At 42.3% G+C, this 18,453-nt stretch overlaps 1 protein-coding gene across 1 annotated transcript in view; it reads left to right on the top strand.

The window, feature by feature from the left end:
* LOC120540559 (sialoadhesin-like) overlaps positions 1–11,073 on the top strand; it is a 77,531-nt gene extending 66,458 nt beyond the window's left edge. The window contains 2 exon segments of the mRNA XM_039771399.1: positions 1,088–1,145; positions 10,198–11,073. Coding sequence (XP_039627333.1) covers positions 1,088–1,145; positions 10,198–10,416 — 277 coding nt within the window. The 3' untranslated portion in view covers positions 10,417–11,073.
* Positions 11,074–18,453: the final 7,380 nt, after the last annotated feature.

Below are 18,453 nucleotides of genomic sequence, written 5' to 3' on the forward strand. Positions count from 1 at the left end.
TAAAAATGTAGACAGAAACAAACCAAGTGGTTGACCATCAGAGGAGCTAAATGAGTAACAACAGCAGCAATCATAAACACCGGCCAAAACATTAAAAAGATTCAAAATCGAGAGACAGTCAAGCAATTCAAACCCCTAAAGGAAAGCTTTTAAACTGGAATTTCTAGATATTGAAACATTCCTAACAATGGAAACCAACTAAACAAACAGAGGCTTGGAGACGAGAGGAGCAGAGCGGTAGCCGCAGATCAAGATACTCAGTCAATGCCTGAGACGCAGACTGAGGCTGCAGACGATGTGGGAAATACTGTGTGGTATTTAGGGGGTCCCGAGAGCTGTTGTGCTGTAATCTGTGTGAAGTTTGCCCATTTAGAACATTCAAACAATCTGGATGAGCGCAGACCATTCAGCCCAACAAAGCTTGCCGGTTCTGTCCACTTATTTCCTCCAAAAAAACATCAAGTCGAGTTTTGAAAGTCCCCAACATCTTACTGTCTACCACACTACTTGGTCGTTTGTCTTTCGTTCTTTGTGTAAAGATAAACTTCCTAATGTTTGTGCGAAATTTCCCCTTAACAAGTTTCCAACAGTGTCTCTGTGTTCTTGGTGAACTCATTTTAAAGTCACTGTCTCAGTCCACTGGATTGATTCCCTTCATCATTTTAAACATTTCAGTCAGGTCTCCTCTTCATCTCCTGTAAAGGCTCAGCTCTTTTCATCTTTCCTCGTCACTCATCCCCTGTAGCCCTGGAGTCAGCCCAGTCGCTCTTCTCTGGACCTTTTCTAGTGCTGCTATGTCCTTTTTGTAGCCTGGAGACCAATTTGACCCGCGTCTGGGTGGGATATTCTCTGGGTATTGTCATTGACACCCCAAAGCATGAGAATCATGATAAGTGTGTGTCCTACCATACAAATGTGATGGGCCTTGTGATGGACAGGCACCTCATCTAGGGTTGTGCCCGGTCATGTTGGGATTGGCTCATTAACTGAACGAAGAGGGTTGATAATATTAGGTTATGTACTTACAAAAGAACTTCTGACTTTAGTTTTCAGTCTTTTAACGTTATCTTATTTCCATTTTGATTAGAAGATCGGCTACATCAAGCACAGACCACTCTCCAGTGACCAGTGCCCAAAACATGAAGGTAATGTAAATACTCTAGAAATAATTTGTCTTTGTGGCATAAACTTAAACGCCAGCTTGTTAATTTTTTGTGATCAATTATTTAGTAAATATTTCCAATATGGTAAATAAAACAATTGTAGGTAATATTAATGATAAAATCCATAACCTGATGCCAACCCCCACACCCTCATCCTTACCCAGGAAGCCCTGAATCAACAGCAGCATCAGTGAGCAGCAGACATTCGAGATGTACAGGGCTGCATGGCGGTACAGAAGCCCTCGATGATTTGTCAATATGAGATGCAGATGACTCCATAAAGTGTAAAATTTACATATCCACTTGACATTAGTGACCGTCTGAGCAAACCCACCTAAACACTCTATGGTCAGAAACCATACCGAAGGCACTTCAGATCAGGTCATCCACCTGAAGCTAAGCATGTCTGGTCCAGCCAGTACTTGGATCGAGGAAACACTTGGGTTGGTGGTGCAAGAGTTCTTGGTGTGGTCAACAGTCGGCACTTAACCTGTGGTCTGTGTTTTGATCCCAATGCCACAGCGCAGTGACGTGGATGCTGTGCTGTAAAAATGGTTCAGATGAGACATAACTTGAGTTCCTGACTCTTTGTGGTCACAGAAGATCCCTGGGCATCTTTCGTAAAGAGCAGAGTGTTTCCCAATGTCTTGGCTAAATTGTCCATCATGGCCTGGTCATTCCCCCATCTCTAATTGGCTAACTATCTGTCTCACCCTTTCAACACCTAATAACTAGTGAGTGGTGAGCATACTGGCACAAAATGGCTGCCCTTTTCTCACTACTCAAAGTACTTTACATATTGAGTAGGGAGCCACTTGAACCACCACCAATGTGTAGCATCTACTTGGATGATGTGACGGCCGCCATTTTTTTGTAAGCTCATCACAAGTTAGAAAATAGTTGGTGATGTGGTGAAAAAGAGAGCCAATCAGAGACAGGGGGAAATTAGGGGGCTAGAATGACCAGGCTATGGTGGGTAATTTAGCCTGGACATCGGGATACTTTCTACTCTTTACAAAGGATGCACAGGGATCTTTTATGACCACAGAGAGTCAGGATCTCAGTTTTATGTCTCATCTGAAGGACGGCACCATTTTTACAGCACAGAGTCCCCGTCACTGCACTGTGACAATGGGATCCACACTCAGACCACAGGGTAAGCACTCCCTACTGGTTTAACCAGCACCTCTTCCAGCAGCAACCCAAGCTTTTCCTGGTTGGTCTTCCATCCAAGTACTGGCCGGGCCTGAACTTGCTTAGCTGCAGGTTGGTGACTTGTTCTGAAGTGCTTGTGGTATGGCGGCTGGAAAAAGCAAGATGAGAAGTCAAAAGGATGAGGAGGCAGAGCAGACACAAGAGAGACAATGCATGTGCTTAACAATGAATGAACCTGTAAATAACAGAAAAAAGATGAAGAAGGCAGAGGAGAATGAGGCTGGACAGACAGGAACGACAGGAGCCCAGCATCACTGAATAGGTCACCAAGTTGACTCCTTCCTGTAGTCTGCCAAACACATGGGTAGCCACCGATGCTGTGAGTGTGGTGCCATTTCTCTTCTGCACTGATGTGTCTCTCCACACGATGCCAAAGCCTGGGAGATGACAGGGCCAAGGAAACGCATACTGGACAGTAGGTTTCAAAGGAACAAAGCGAGCCCCCTCTAGACAGTGAGGGGTGACAATGGAGAATTCAAACACGATGGAGGAGTAGAGGGAATGGATAGCAAACACCAGTGTTAGATGACAAAACCCAACATCCAAGGCATGCTGTTAAAAAAATATTATTCAGAATTTCATAGATTAAATTCTGCAATTTAATTGAATCTTCAAATTAGAAAGCTAAGTGGAGGAACATTGAATTACAACACCACGTCTGCTGTTTCTTAGTTGGTCAGACACAACAGTCTGATACAATCTGCCTTTCAGTGGTCCGTGCTTTTGCTGTTATGTCGGTAAACTCTTACCTGCCACGACCTTAAACACGTTTGTTGTACAGTGAACCCTCGTTTATCACGGTTAATCCATTCCAGACTCTACCGTGATAAATGAATTTTCGCGAAGTAGGATTCTTTATTTATAAATCGAATATTTTCGCAGTTAGAGTATAGGAAACCTGTTTACGACCTCCTAAATAAGTTTTTTAACATTATTAGAGCCCTCTAGACATGAAATACCACCATTTAGTCACCATTACACTCATATTACCCAATATATTAGACAAAATAAGAGAAAATAAGACATATTAGACGTTACAAATATCATATTACTAGGCGCACTCGCCTTTTAAGGCGACTGACTTTTATCCTCAATTTTTGTCCGCTCCATGTGTACATCAGGCATGTAAGTGTAGGGAATGAGAACATCAAAGTGCCCATTCATAACTTCTCGCGAAAACCTACGTTTTTATCCCCTCAAGTGCCTGTCCAAAGTCGTACAATGTCAGCCCGAATCTGTACCGCTAAAGACGGAGTTTCATGCACTAAATAAGCTATAGATGAGAATAAGCAAGCACCATCTCCCCTGATATTTACTACGCGGTGAGGCATTTGTACTCCATCAACATTAGTTATTTCCAGAGACATAATTTGGTCTATTTTTCCAGCGCATTGCGCACAAAAGCAAGGGAACGATGAGAGCACCAGAACTCTGCTCACATCGCGTCGCTTCGCACCTCAAGCCGCAAGTAGTAAGTCTGTGATAAGCGGAATACCGCTACGCTTTGCACTCACGGGACGGAAGGACGATCCTGAACGCTTTTATATAGTAGATTATTGTACTGTACATTTAATTGCACACAACCACTAACCTATGAAGGCACGACCTCAGTAGGAGAGTCTTCAGGTGGTGCAGTATCTTCAGCAGGTGCGTTGTTGTCTTCAGTGAAGTAGTACTAGGAGTAGGCAGTGGGTGTCTGGGTGCGTGGCTGAAGAACATCTTGATAGGCAGTTGCTGGCGCTGTCTTTTCATATGCGTGAGGAGGCTTTTGTAGGGTATTGCCATCTTTGATCATATCCACGAGTTTCACCTTCTCCTGGATAGTAAGCATCTTCCTCCGGCGCTTAGTTTTATTGTCAGAAGGCTTAGAAAAAGCAGCACGTTTAGGAGCCATCGTAGGGCTTAGATAAAAGTTCTCAGAAAGCGCATGTGTAGTGACGTAAGCGTGTATGAGAAAAAAATCGTGATAGAGTGAAGCCGCGAAAGTCGAAGCGTGATATAGCGAGGGATCACTGTACTTTAGATAAGATGGCCGTTTTCATCGACTGTGACAGGCACTCAAATGTGTTATATAGCGCCTTCACAAAGTAGTCAGACCCTTCACTTTTTTCAACTGTTGTTCACTTGCAGCTTGTGTTAAAATCATTTCAATTTGTTTTGTTTATTTTATTTTTCATTAAACGTCACTCAACACCCCACAATGACAAATCAAACACAGGAAGTTTTACAATTTTCATAATAATAAAAAACTAAGATATCAATTTGACACAAGTATTCCATCCCTTTGCTATGACACTTGAGATTTGGCTCAGGAGCATCCCATGTGATTGTTGAGATGTTTGGAGTCCACCGATGCTCATTTCAGTTGGCTGGACCTCATTAGGAAAGGCAAACACCAGTCTACAGGAACCAAGCCATGAGGTCAAAGGAGTTACCTGCCGAGCTTAGAGACAGGATTGTGTCAAGGCTCCGAGCTGGGGAAGGGTCTCGAGTGGAAGGAGGCCTCCATAATTCTTAAATGGAAGAAGCTTGGAACAACCACAACTCCCTTCAGCAGCTGGCTTTCAAACTGAGCAATCAAGTGCCATAATAACGGAGGTGACCAAGGACCTGATGGTCACTCTGGCTGAGAAGCTATGTGGAGATGGGAGAAACGTTCAGAAGGACAACCTTCACTGCCGCACTCCACTAATCTGGGATTTACAGCCAGACAACACATTAAAGCCTGTATGGAGTTCACAAAAAGGCAAACAGAGGACTCTCAGACTCTGAGAAAAAACACTCTGGTCAGAAGAAACCAAGATTGGTCTGTCTGGCTTTAATTGTAAAGGTCACGCCTGGAGGAAGCCAGTGACACTCATCAACTATGCTTATCTTTTCAACAATGACGCCTGGTGGTGTGGGCTTGTTTTTTGGTGGCAGAGACCGGACGACTAAACAGGCTTGAGGGAAAGCTGAACAAAGCAAAGCTCAGAGATATTAAAACCTGCTCTAGAACAATGCTTCTTAACCATTGGGCCATGAGCTGCTATTGTTCATAAAGGGTCATGGTGGGTCACAAAGTGGGTCCCCACACTGACAATTGTTCTCAACCCCGGTACCGTACATTATGACAACTACGCTAAACTCACCAAGGGGGCCCATCTCCCACCACTCTGACAATCATGCTCAATTCACCAAGGGGTTGTGAAGACCCTGACATGGGAAAAAGTGGGCCATGACTCCTGGAAGGTTGAGAAGCACTCCTCTAAAGCACTTTAGATCTCGACATGGCAAAAGCTTCACTTTCCATCAGAACAACAACCCTAACTACAAAGCAAAGACAACACAGGAATGGCTTAGAGACAACTCTGTGAAAGTTCTGGAGATGTTCAGTCAGAGCCCAGACTTGAACCCAATCAGACATCTCCAGACAGATCTGAATGGACTGCTGTCCACCAACAGTCTCCATCCAACCTGACCGAGCTTGAAGAATGGGAGAAACTCCCCAAATCCAGGTGGGTGAAGCTTGTAACACCAGACCTGGGAAGACTCCAAGCTGGAACTGCTGCCAAAGAACCGAGTGAAGGGTTTGAATACTTGTATCAAGGTAATATTTCGACTTATGATCTTTTTATAAATTTGCTTTGTCATTCTGGAGTAAAGGTTGCACAAACATTAGGAAGTTTTTCTTCATACAGAGAACCATAGACACTTGGAATAAGTGACCAAATAGTGTGATAGACAGCAGGACTTTGGTGACATTCAATACTCGACTTGATGTTATTTTGGAGGAATTAAGTGGACAGGAGTGGTGAGCTTTGTTGGGCTAAATGGCTTGTCCTCGTCTAAATCTTTTTAAAGTAATGTATTGAATCATTCTATATCCCTTCTTTTTCCTGGGTGCCCTGATGTTGGGTGATGTCACTGAGGGTTTGAGATGTTCCCCACTTGCTGCCCAGCCTCTGAAAGTGTTTCAGTGCGATTCATGAGATGGCCACTCTTTGTGGCTTATGTGTTTAGCCATCTTTATGACACTGGGCTTCTTGTTCTTGTTCTTCGTCTTTCTGTTCTTCAATCTCATGCTTCATTGCCACTCACACCAACATCCTTTCCTCTTGCAGCTTCTAGCAGCAGATGTCTTTCTTCCCCATTTTGCAGGTACTCCCACATAATGGTGCCCGACTTCCTAAATGGCTATTGAAATACAAGATGAAGTATTTGTTAGTGGAGCTCAGACAGTTTGGTGTCGGTTTTTCACAACTGGAAAACAGTCATTTCAGTTTTTATTTATTTAGGTGGAATTCAAGGTATGAGCCCAGAAAGCTGTACAAAAATTACAAATCCCGAAATTTATAGCTACCAAGTAGTGTGGTGTACAGTAGGACTTCATGGGCTTTTGAAACTCGACTTGATGTTAATTTAGAAGAAAGCAGTGGAGAGGACTGGTGAGCTTTGTTGGACTGAATGGCCTGTTCTCATCTAGATTGTTGTAAAGTTCTAATAAACACAAAAAATTATGTGGAAACATAATCAAAGAAACATCGTGATATACTGTATACACATTACTTAAACAAACTAAAGAACACAAACTTACTGTATATATTAATAATTGTTCTGAAGGTCCTGTGGAGGTGTTCTGTGGTGTCCGCCACTCCTGTAAGTTGTCAGAAGGAGCTGCCGCAGATCAGACAGGTGCTTGATTGGTATGAGATCTGGGGAATTTGGAGGTCAGGGCAATACCATATCATACCCGTCATCATGTTCTTCAGACCAATTTGTGCCGTGTGCCAGGGTGCATTATCCTGCTGATAGGGTTAGGGAGTGCCATTGCTAGGAAGATGAGTGCTGGTCTGCAGCCATGTTTAGGTGGTATGTACCACATGAATGTCCATGCCCAGGGTTTCCCAGCAGGACATTGCCCAAAGTATCACACTTCCTCCACCAGGTTGATTTTTTTCCCACAGTGCATACTGCTGCCACCTCTTACCCAGGTAAGTGATGGGCATGCACTTAGTGGTCGACATGATGGAGCAGAAAACAGGATTCATCAGACTAGAAGAACTCCTTCCATTGATTCAAGGTCCAGTTCTGACACTCACGTGCCCATTGTTGGCACTTTCAGTAGAGGACAGGGATGAGCTTGGGCACTCTGACTGCATGTGGCAGGATCTGACGCACTGTGTGTCATGACACATTACTGCCAGGACCTTTACTTGCCAATTCTGACCTCCTCTTGGATCCTGCCAGACATGATCGCCTTTGTTGACCTCCTACATCCAGGAGTCTAAGTGCCCAACTGCCTGCCAGTAGTTCAGGGCTTTCCCTTCTCGGACCACTGTCAGCAGGTACTCTCCACAGATGACCATAAGCACCCCACAAACCTCGCCATTTTGGAAATGTTGTGACCCAGTTGTGTGGCCGTAGCGATTTGTCCCTTATCAAAGTCACTCAGCCTTCACATCTGTCCATGCTGACTATGAGGGCCTAATGTCAGCTGACTATCTATTAAATATCCGGACACTGACCTGCGCATTAGTAACGAGACTATCGATGTTATTCGCTTCATATGGCAGAGCTCAGAATGTTTCGGCTCGTCGGTGTATATCTACAAAATGCAATCAAACGTTTTACAACCCAATTTGTATTTACTGCTAGTACTTTATTATTAAATACCTCATAAAGTAACTAAATATATTTGTTGACCCTTTCATTTCAACGTCAGTGTGTGTCTGTGAGCAACAAGACGCATGAATGCCCCTTTCTTGTAGCAGTCTGAATCCTGCATCGACTCAGTTTTTATCTTCAGTGATGAAACATAACGAAGATCTTTCACGCTTGGCCTCATGAAGAGCCATCAAATCTGGACACATCTGTTTCCACAGGGACTTGTGGTAAACTCAGAGGGTGTGCAGCCTCCATAGACGAGACATTAAAATTAACCACCAAATTAGCAGCAGATATTTTAAGAAATATTACTTTTCCTGAGAATTAAAAAGAAAATTGCAGAAACATAAGTGTGTGTGGTGTGTGTGTGTGTGTATACCGTAAATCACCCTCCATAATGTGTGGGACAAAGACACATTTTTTTCTTGATTTCCCCATCTGCTTCATAGTTTGAAATGAACAAATCAAACAATTCAGACTTTTGACTAAAATGCACATTGCAGACTTCCATTTAAGGGGATTTCCAGAAATTTCGGTCACACACGGTGCCCCTATTTCAGAGCACCATAACGTTTTAGACAATTGGTGTCACAGTTGTTTTGTGATTCCTCAGGTGTGGTTCATGGCTGCTTAAGGCACCTCAGTTTTCTTCTACCCTTTGGAGTCTGCAGCTGCCGTTGTTCAACATGACGACAAGAGCTGTGCCAATGAAAGTCAAAGAAGCCATTAATGAGGCTGAAAAACAGGAATAAAACCATCAGAGACATCAGTCAAACCTCAGGATGACTTCAGTCAACTGTCTGGAATATCGAAAGAAAGAAAGAAAGAAAGAAAGAAAGAAAGAAAGAAAGAAAGAAAGAAAGAAAGAAAGAAAGAAAGAAAGAAAGAAAGAAAGAACACACTGGTGGGCTCAGGAGTCGCAAAGGGACTGGGAGGCCAAGGAAGACCTCGATGAATCCTGCAGCAGAATCCTCACCATGATAAAGACAAAGACCCAAAGACAGATCAGACACAGTCTTCGGGGGGCTGATGTGGATGTGACAAAGATGACTGAATCTGCAGAAGACTTCATGAACAGAAATACAGAGGAGAGACGACACAACAAGGTGCAAAAACAGAATGGCCAGGTTACAGTTTGTGACAAAGGACTTCAAAAAGCCTTACAGAATTCTGGGAAAAGATCTCATAGACAAATGAGACAAAGATGTACCGTATCAGAATGATGATGAGAGCAAAGTTTGTAGACCAAAAGGAACTGCCTAAGATCCATAGCAGACCTCCTCATCTGTTAAACATGGCTGTCAGGTTGTTATGGCCTGGGCATGTATGGCTGCCACAGGTCCTGGCACAATTCTCTTCATTGATGATGTGACTGCTGACGGCACAATGAATTCTGAGGTGTGCAGAAACATCTGATCTGCTTGAGTTCCAGGAAATGCCTCCAGTCTTATTAGATGGCACTTGATCCTCAAGATAAAGAGCCAAACAAGCTGCTGAGGCAACATAGGAGTTTGTCTTAGCTAAGAAATGAAAAATTCTTGAATCGCCAAGCCAGTCACCCGATTTCAGTCCAACTGAGCAGGCCTTTCATATGCTGAAGAGCATCATTAAGGGGACAAGCTCCAGAAAGCAGCAGGAGATGAAGATTTGAGACCTGGCAGAGCATCACCAGAGGGCACCTGGTGATGTCGATGGATTGCAGACTTCAAGCAGTGATTGCATGTGAGGGATGTGTGACAAAGTCCTAAATATGACAACAGACCTGCCATTGTTGTGTCCCAAACATTACGGTGCCAGTCCTGAAATTGGGGGGGAGTCATGAGGAAAATATTTTGTGTGCCTAGACCCTTAAATGAAAGTCGGCAGTGTGCACTTTTATCACTTTGGTTTGAATTGCTCCACTTGTAATTTTAAACTGCTGAGCAGAGAGACACATCAAGTAAAAAGGAGTGTTTGTCCCCAACATGATGGAGGGCCCTGCAGATATTTAGACGGTTATTTTAAGTCCAGTTTCAGGGTGAGTGTGGTGAGGTGCCGCTGCTTTAATGCTACTGCATGCTGCTTTATTTACTGCCATTTAGAGAGTAGGAATGCTATTTGCTGCTAGGAGAGTTTTTAATAAAGCAGACGGCCATTCTCAATACAAAATACAAACCTTTCTTCTCTTTTGCAGCACGTCACTCCAACGCATGCATTCACGGCAGTGTATGTGAACAGTCAGGCTATCAGAAACCAAATGGAGGAAGAAGAACAAGATGACAATACACAGTACGTCTATATTGATTTCCAGAGACCAAAGAATGTCAAAGACAGAACAAATCTGGAGGAAAGCAGTGCAATGACGAGAAGACCCCCTGAAGATGAGACTCTGTATGCTGATATCAAACACTGACGTTCAGCAACGGAACCAGAACATCAGAAACAGGACGGAAAGAGCGGCTCAGTCGTTAGCACCGCGGCTTTTAGGGTCAGGCATCCTGGGACAGAAAGTAAGACACAAGGTGAACTAACAGAAGGTGGTCTTTACTTGTAACACTTCATGTCACTAGGCAGGAAGCAGACACGATTCTGAAAGGGGATTTTCCACATTTCTGTTAGTCTACTGAGTCTACGCAGAATATTTTCCAGTTCCATTAGGTGACGGGTATTTTGGAACATTTTTATCAGCGGGGAAGATGGAAACATTTGAATGGAAATTGATTTTCCCTGCTTACATAATTCATGCAGATGTTTAAAAAAAATGAAAGTTGTCATAATGTAATGCAAAGTAAAATATGAAGAGTTTGTATTTAATTTTCATGCCTTGTCTGTGTTGTCATGTCTGACACATTGAGGACGCGTTGGTTCAGCCGACAGAGGACTCATTAAAACATAAATGACGGACAAACTTCCAGGCGTTCTTTTAAATTCATATTTGAATAATTTACGCATTGTGTGCAGGCAATACAGATAAAAGCTTATCTGGTCATAGTATTGATATCATGGAAGTGTGAATTAAAGGCTTGGCTGTTTGTAACGCAACTGGAATCACAAAATCATAAATTACAGACTGGAAACAAAAGGTTCAGTTTATGCTTTTCTACTGATGTTGTCTAGTGCTTTGTTTGTGAGTTTACTGAGGCTGAGGAGACAATGCCAGGTCTGTGTGCCATCTTGTAAGGTCATCTAGCTGTAGTATTCAAATGAGGCCTGGCTACCCGACTCACAGAGGCCCATTCATCTGTGATTTATTTTTATCCTGTACACTCGTAGCAGGTGTGGTACAACAGTGAGGTTCCCGAGTCCCTTGTCCTTTTCATGGCTTTGTGTGGCATTCACTCATCACCAGCCACTCACAGTTTATTGTTATATAGCACTGTGAAAAAGTAACTGCACCCCATGAAATGATTCTTCTTTAATAACAGAGGTGGGCATAACAAGATTTGATCTATCATCTAAAACAGAATCTGTACATAAAGATAATATAATTTAAAAAGTAAAAGAAAAAGTGACTTTGTAGTAATATATTTAACAAAAAATGGTACGCCATTTCCATCTGTTGAAAAAGTTAAGGTCCACCATTGGCTGGAATACTTTGTCTGGCCCTCGCATGTCGGGCGTCGCCTCTGTCTAGCCATCTCTGACATCGACTGTGCAGGAAGTTTTTCCCACTCCATGCAGAATCCTTTTGGCTGTGCCATGTTTGAGTGCACAGCCCATTTCATACCCCCCCAGAACAACTTGATGGGATTCAGATCCAGACTTTGACTTGGTCCTTCCAGACCCTTCCATTTCTTTCTTTTCACCCATTCCTCAGTGGGTTTACTGCTATGTTGAGTGCCATTGTCATGTTAGAAGGTCCAGTTTTGGTTGAGCCTCAATCTTCTGACCGATGGTCTCACATTATCCTCAAGCACACAGTGAAGAATTCACAGTGGATTCTCTGATGATGATCTGCTGCAGGCCCTGCTGCACCAATGCAACCCCAAAGCCAAACCAGAACATTTCCACCACCATCCTTTACAATTGCAATAAGATTCTTCTGGTCAACTGCTGCCCTTTAACTTCTCCAAACATATCTTCTGGTACTATGGACAAATAATTCTGTTGTTGCGTTCATCTCTCCAGAGCACATTGTTCCAGTAGTCCTGGGGCCTCGTGTATGAACAGAAATGTTGCATAAGAACGTTTCCACATTCAAATTGCGATGTATAAAACCTAAATTTGGCGTAAAGCCGCGCACATTTCCACGGTACCTCATACCCTGTCGTATGTAAATTCTGAACTCGGTTTTGCAGACTGGCAGCACCCAGCGTCAAAGCAGTGCTACTGTTCCTGTGTGGTTATCCTTTCTTTTCCTGATGCGGCTTTATACATACACTGAAATTAAACGTATATTGTTTATTAGTTTAATGCATCTGATTGTAATTAACCTGTAACAATATAATGGTCCACAGAATGGTCAAACTATTCTAAATATCATAGCTGCTTTAGCGTTGTTACTCTCACTGCACCTTCTTCTTCTTCTTTCAGCTGCTCCCGTTAGGAGTTGCTACAGTGGATCATCTTTTTCCAGATTACTCTCACTGCACCACTCGGAGCAGCTGATCGGAAAGAGAATTATCGGTATACAGCATCAAGCACACGCTGCCTCAGCCATGCGCTATTTGAACTGCTCTCATACGCCAAATGCTTCAGAGCCTTTCCTGTACTGACCTCACGGTTCACAAACAGTTTCATCCCAAGAGCTCTAAACGCACTCAATCAGTCCATCAAGTGCTCCTCGTAGAACTGTTAGGACTTATAAGTACAATCACCTCACTGTAAACTTGAGATACAGTTATAATATTACACAACCTGAGCCACTTTATAAAGCGCGTATTTATATATGATGACAAGATCATTTTTAAGATGGAATGCAGAAAAATATCTTTATTATATTATACAGATAAAACTTTAACTTCATTTAAACAATCTATATTGTTAATAATTAAAGGACACAGTGTCGCTACGCTAGTAAGGATCTGGCGCTCCGCTCACGATTGTTCCTGCCCCGCACTGTATCTTTCACTGGGACTGGCATGAAGGATAGAATAATTAAACACGTACTACGAAGATAGTTCAATGTTCCTTAAAAGTTTTGAAGAATCGGCGTTATGAGCTTACAGATGACTTAACGTCTATTACAGAGCTGAGTGTGTGGTGATCAGAATACTTGGAGAAAGAAAAGGAAGGACAGGAATTGGGAGTTAGTACGTTTGAAAGAGACAGTACTGCAGTGGCGGCCATAGGCATGTGCAAACTGTACACCTGAACATGGCCAGCAAGCCAAAATATATTGAATATTAAACAGAAAGAGAAAATGACGACACAGCTAAAAATGCAGCAGCAAATTTCTTAAAAGTTAAACGCTTGTGTCACGAGCACGAGGCGGCTATGCAGTGTCCGCAACTGATGTGGCCATCCGCTGTGCATAAGATACCATATTGACATTGGTGGGCGAAGAAGACAGCGATTCTTTCTCTGCCCAGGGCCGCCACGAGCCTAGAGCCGCCCATGAGTACTGGTGCAATAAATTATTTCATCGAAGGTCACGCACAATCTCTGTGTTCCCATGTTTAATAGCGTGCTTTAACTCCTATCATCATGAAAATGACATCACGTATACAACTCAGTATTTTAGTTATTCAGAGAGCTGTAATATCACAAATGTCATGGATTCTTTGTCCAGTCAGAGGAAGAGAAGCCGGTTTAAGAAGCACGTAGTGATTCACACACATAGAGCACATAGAAGATCACATACAAAACAAAGCATTTAATGTGCTACTTTAATTACGATGGGATTTGAGAAACTGGTTAATTAAACGATTTTAAGATGAAGTTTATGATATTCTACTTTAATGACAAAATAAACTACGTGATTAAAGTGGAAATTTCGAGATTGAAGTTGACATTTTGTGCTTTTTCCCCACTGTGTGCCTTTTTTTTCTCTGTACCCCAATAAGCTTTCATACGACACTCAGACAGCGGGCTACAACTTCTTTTTTTATTTCCGGCACTGTGCAACTTTGTGAACTTGAGCTTTCGAGTTTCTCCGACACGCTATGTCACTCGATCAACTTCCTTTTGTTGTTTATTCCACTGTTTAAACCAACAAATAGTACGTTTTTCTTTGCCTCCACTTGGTGTTCGCTGAAATTCTATTTTCCCTCTTGCTTTTGCCATTGCCTTTTCACAGAACGCTGAGCTTAAGGGCTATTTATATTGATTTGCATATTCAAAGAGGCGTAATTCTGGGAGAAGACAAGGCGGGACAGCAGACACGTGCACGAGCGTTACTTTTTACGCTGACCGGGATTTATGGAGTGGAAGAACATGGAAGTTGTGTACGCACAGATTTATGCATCTGGATTTTTCTGTGCGTAAGCACATTTCAGCTTTTGTGCTTACGTCATGTTATAGTGCGAATTCTACGCACAGAGTTATGTGCCTGAGGCCCCTGGTCATCACCTAGGTGCTCCAACTTTAGTCTTGCCTGATCATTTTTATGGTTTCCTCCTGTCATTGCAGATCTAATCTCAGCAGCCATGTTTCTAATGAGTAGTGACGTGTAGTGTCGTGAACTTTGACATCAAGAGCTACTCATAGGTCCCATTTTGAAGTTCTAGACTTCTTACAGACTTGTTTCAGCAGTTTGAAAGAAGACAGTCTGGGTCAGCCCCACACTCCCTGGTGACTTCCAGGAGCTTCTTGTAACCTGGAGCCACTGATAACGTACCCGAGGATGAGCCAGGCGAATGAGGACACACACAGTCAGCAGGGGGTTGGTGTATAGTGCTCAGTGCCAAACCAAACATGCCAAAAAAAAGGATCTTAAAAAAATAAGTAAATACAATAAAAAAAAAATCCAATAAATAAAGAATACGGTCACACACAATGAACGGGGTTCTAGTTCCCCTTTGTTCTGAGACCAGCGTGTCTTCAAATCTCTCATCTTCCCAGCACACCAAATGGATTGCTCTGTCGATGGAGACGCCAGCAGCTGTGGTCCTTCCTCCCTTCCAACTCCCATCTTGGCCGCCTCTGTCATCATCTGCCAGACCACTCAGAGTCGTCTGTCCTCCCGTCTTCCCTCACGCTCTCCAGGTGTCATTTGGATCCACCATGACCACAGGGCTACAGACCACTCTGCCTCTATACTCTTTCAAATTGGCTCAGGTCCCCGATGCTCTGCTCACTCCTCCCTCCTTTTTTTCTAGCGTTCCGGTCTCCTGTTAAAATCCCGTGGGATGAAGGTGTGGCAATTACAGCTCCTGCACTAAAGAGGGCTACAGGTCAATGCCACACATACACCAAGTGGATGCAGGATCGCCCACCTTCACATCTGTCGTCGTGCCGCTCCGCCATGCTACCTATGTGCCCCCTCCGTCCAAAAACACAAGAGCATTATCCACCATATATACTCGTGTATAAGTTGGGTCTTGAAACCGAAAACATGAATCATAAAATCAGACCCCAACTTATACGCCCGTTCAAAGATACAATGCTTAATATTTCATTTTTTTCCATCTTCTTGCCTCCTCCCTCATCAGTTTCTCAGACTCATTGGATTTTGTTGCAGCAGCGTAATTACCAATTTCTTTCACCACTTCAATGACTTTTAATTTAAAACTAGCTTCATATTTTCTTCTGATCGAACACTCCATCGTAGATAAGGGATGCTCTTATGATAAAGTTGTATGAGGGTGTGAGATACAAAAACCACTAACAACGTCACTTCAGAATAGTTTGGGTATTAAATACCGTGTGGTCATGTAGGCACAATACACAGAGATAAAGGCCGTGTGCTTTGTGGTTACTCTCAGGTGGGCATTAGCATATCATAATCTCTTGGACCAATAGCGTGAGTTTTCCACATTTGACTTATATTAACGACAATATAAAATACCAAAAGTTATACAGTAAAATCAATACGTGGGAGAACTTACACATGAGTATATACGGTATTTATTTAAAACGCATGTGCCACAGACCCGCTGTCTCCCACTTGTTTTGTGCTCTCACACTCAGCTTGGTGGCCTCGACAAGCGGGCAGTTGTTGGATATTTTTATCCACTTGTTGCTCATCCAAACAGTGGAATGCTTAATTTCCCATTTTTGGAATCACTTCCTGGACTCACAGGCCTCTATAATGTTCTTTCTGAAGGCCTTAGAGAGCTCTTTCGATGCATTTACATGTATCTAAATTATACAACGGACTACAAAATGTAAAGGTGGCCTGCTGTTTGTCTGTTGTTTCACATCATCATTAGCTGAAGGTGGGTGCTGCTTAAATGAAGATCGCATTTTCATATTACAAAGAATACCTTTCATGAGGTGCACTGACTTCTTTTTACATGACTGTATATTGAAGCACGTTTTTTTTTTTTTTATGTCTCACAGCCCTTTAAAATAAACAATAGGCAAATAATTGCCTGTGCCAGTTGGTTCCTCTTTGAATGAAACACGTCAACCTACACAGTGCAGTTATTTGCCTGCAGAGCAAACTGAGAGGTAAGAGTTGGCATCTGGAAAGTCTGTTGTTCGCCACCACAAAAACAGGTGAGCACCTTTTAATTTTATACAAATAAACAACGAGAAGAGAGACGTCCTGGAGCGTCAAATCTTCCTATTTTGAAATGCAGACTGGTTCTATTAAGTATTCATTTTTGCTCAAATGAACTAGGATGTACTATAAAAGACTCTTAAACAACTCTAATTTACACATACACCTTATCTAAATACAGATCATTTGGACATTCTTTCTGTCTCATGCTAGTCTTTTCTAACTTTAATGCATCTGTTATTTTATTTTAAGAATTTGTGGTACTTTCACTTAAAATGACTGGGCAAGTTTATAACTTCATGTTAAAGGAAAATGGCGACAAGATACACTCAAGATCAAAGCCTTGGAGCAGAGCCGTTCATCACAAGGACAGACAGCCAATCAAATAGAGTATGTGTAACGTCACATGTCTCTCATGAGTCCAAATGTGGGATTTTAACATAATATTTGGTTGAAGAACCTAACAGACACAGTGACATAGGACAGGTCGGTGATCAGCACATGCGTAATCATTTCATGTGGAATGTAACACCAATCGCTAAATCAAAATGTCACCCAGGACAACATCCACTCCGGACATTGCTAGTTTTTCAGTAGGCGTTTATAAGACAACTAGACATTAAGGCCGTTACAATAACAGGCGCTAGGACAGTAGTGTGTAAACATTAGCGGGAACAGTCGATATTAAATGGCAAGGGACCTTGACCTCATTCTGTTTGTTGTCTTAATTTTTTTTGTTAAAAATATTTTTGCAAGAAGCCTAAAGTAAAATAATATTAAAAATAAAATATAGAAACGTATATGACAATACAGTAAGTATAATTAATATTGCCTTAGTGTAGAACTTTGTAACAATCTGTAAGACACAATATCTGAAGAAGATATTTAGGAAAAAGTTTTTATTTTGTTACCTAATGAAATTTTTCAACAAAATTTCATTATAGACAACATTTTTTGTAAATACTCTGTCTACAGTTTGCTTTGTTCAGGACCATCTACAACGTTGACGACAACATCTGTAAAACTTCAAACTCTTGATAATGCAACATATAACTGACCATTCTGGTAAGTAAACGGCAACTTTTTCTAAGGTTTGCCCCTGAGTTTTATTAATTGTTATGGCAAAGGCTAATGTAACTGGAAATTGTCGCCTTCTTAAGGTAAAGAGTAAATTAGTAGAGGATGGAGCCAAATCAATACGGGGAATATTCTGACGCTCATTTTCTTTTTCTTCAGTCGATCTACTTGCTCGTATTTTTCTTCGTCTTTCAGCCTTTCTTTTGTTAATGTTTACTTGCTGAGCTGACCGTTCTTCCAGGAGATGTTGCTTAATACAATTTGAGTATCTGTGTCTTTTGTTCTACTTGACGTGTCCTTTTTTTTGGGTGGCATGTTGTTAGTAGATAGTTAGTTAGTAAACATGCGCGGGGCAGTATGTGTGGCATCTCCCTAGCAACGGATTTTATTTGCGTGGCCGCGACTACCCAATCAGCACTCTCGCCAGCAATGCTGTCCTTTATTTGCTTATCATGTGCGGCCGCAGCTACGCCATTCACTGTGTGCCCAGCTTCCAGTGTGTATGCGCCCACAGAGCCATGCGCATCACACTGAGCCCCACGCATGCGCACTTCACCAGAAGACACACACACATGGACACCTGGACGCACACAGGGGTTTTATTAAAGAGGATTAACATTTGCTCTCTCATTTATTTACTGTTATATCTGCTTGTATTGAATATTTCTTACTTTTTTATTCCTATATTTTGTTGTTTAATCTAAAGTGATTGAAGTCATAAAGTAAATATTAAGACGCCTGATGCACGGGGAGCTGTCATTTGCTCAT

Source organism: Polypterus senegalus, chromosome 12 (genome assembly GCF_016835505.1).
Source record: "Polypterus senegalus isolate Bchr_013 chromosome 12, ASM1683550v1, whole genome shotgun sequence".
NCBI classification, from domain to species: domain Eukaryota; kingdom Metazoa; phylum Chordata; class Cladistia; order Polypteriformes; family Polypteridae; genus Polypterus; species Polypterus senegalus.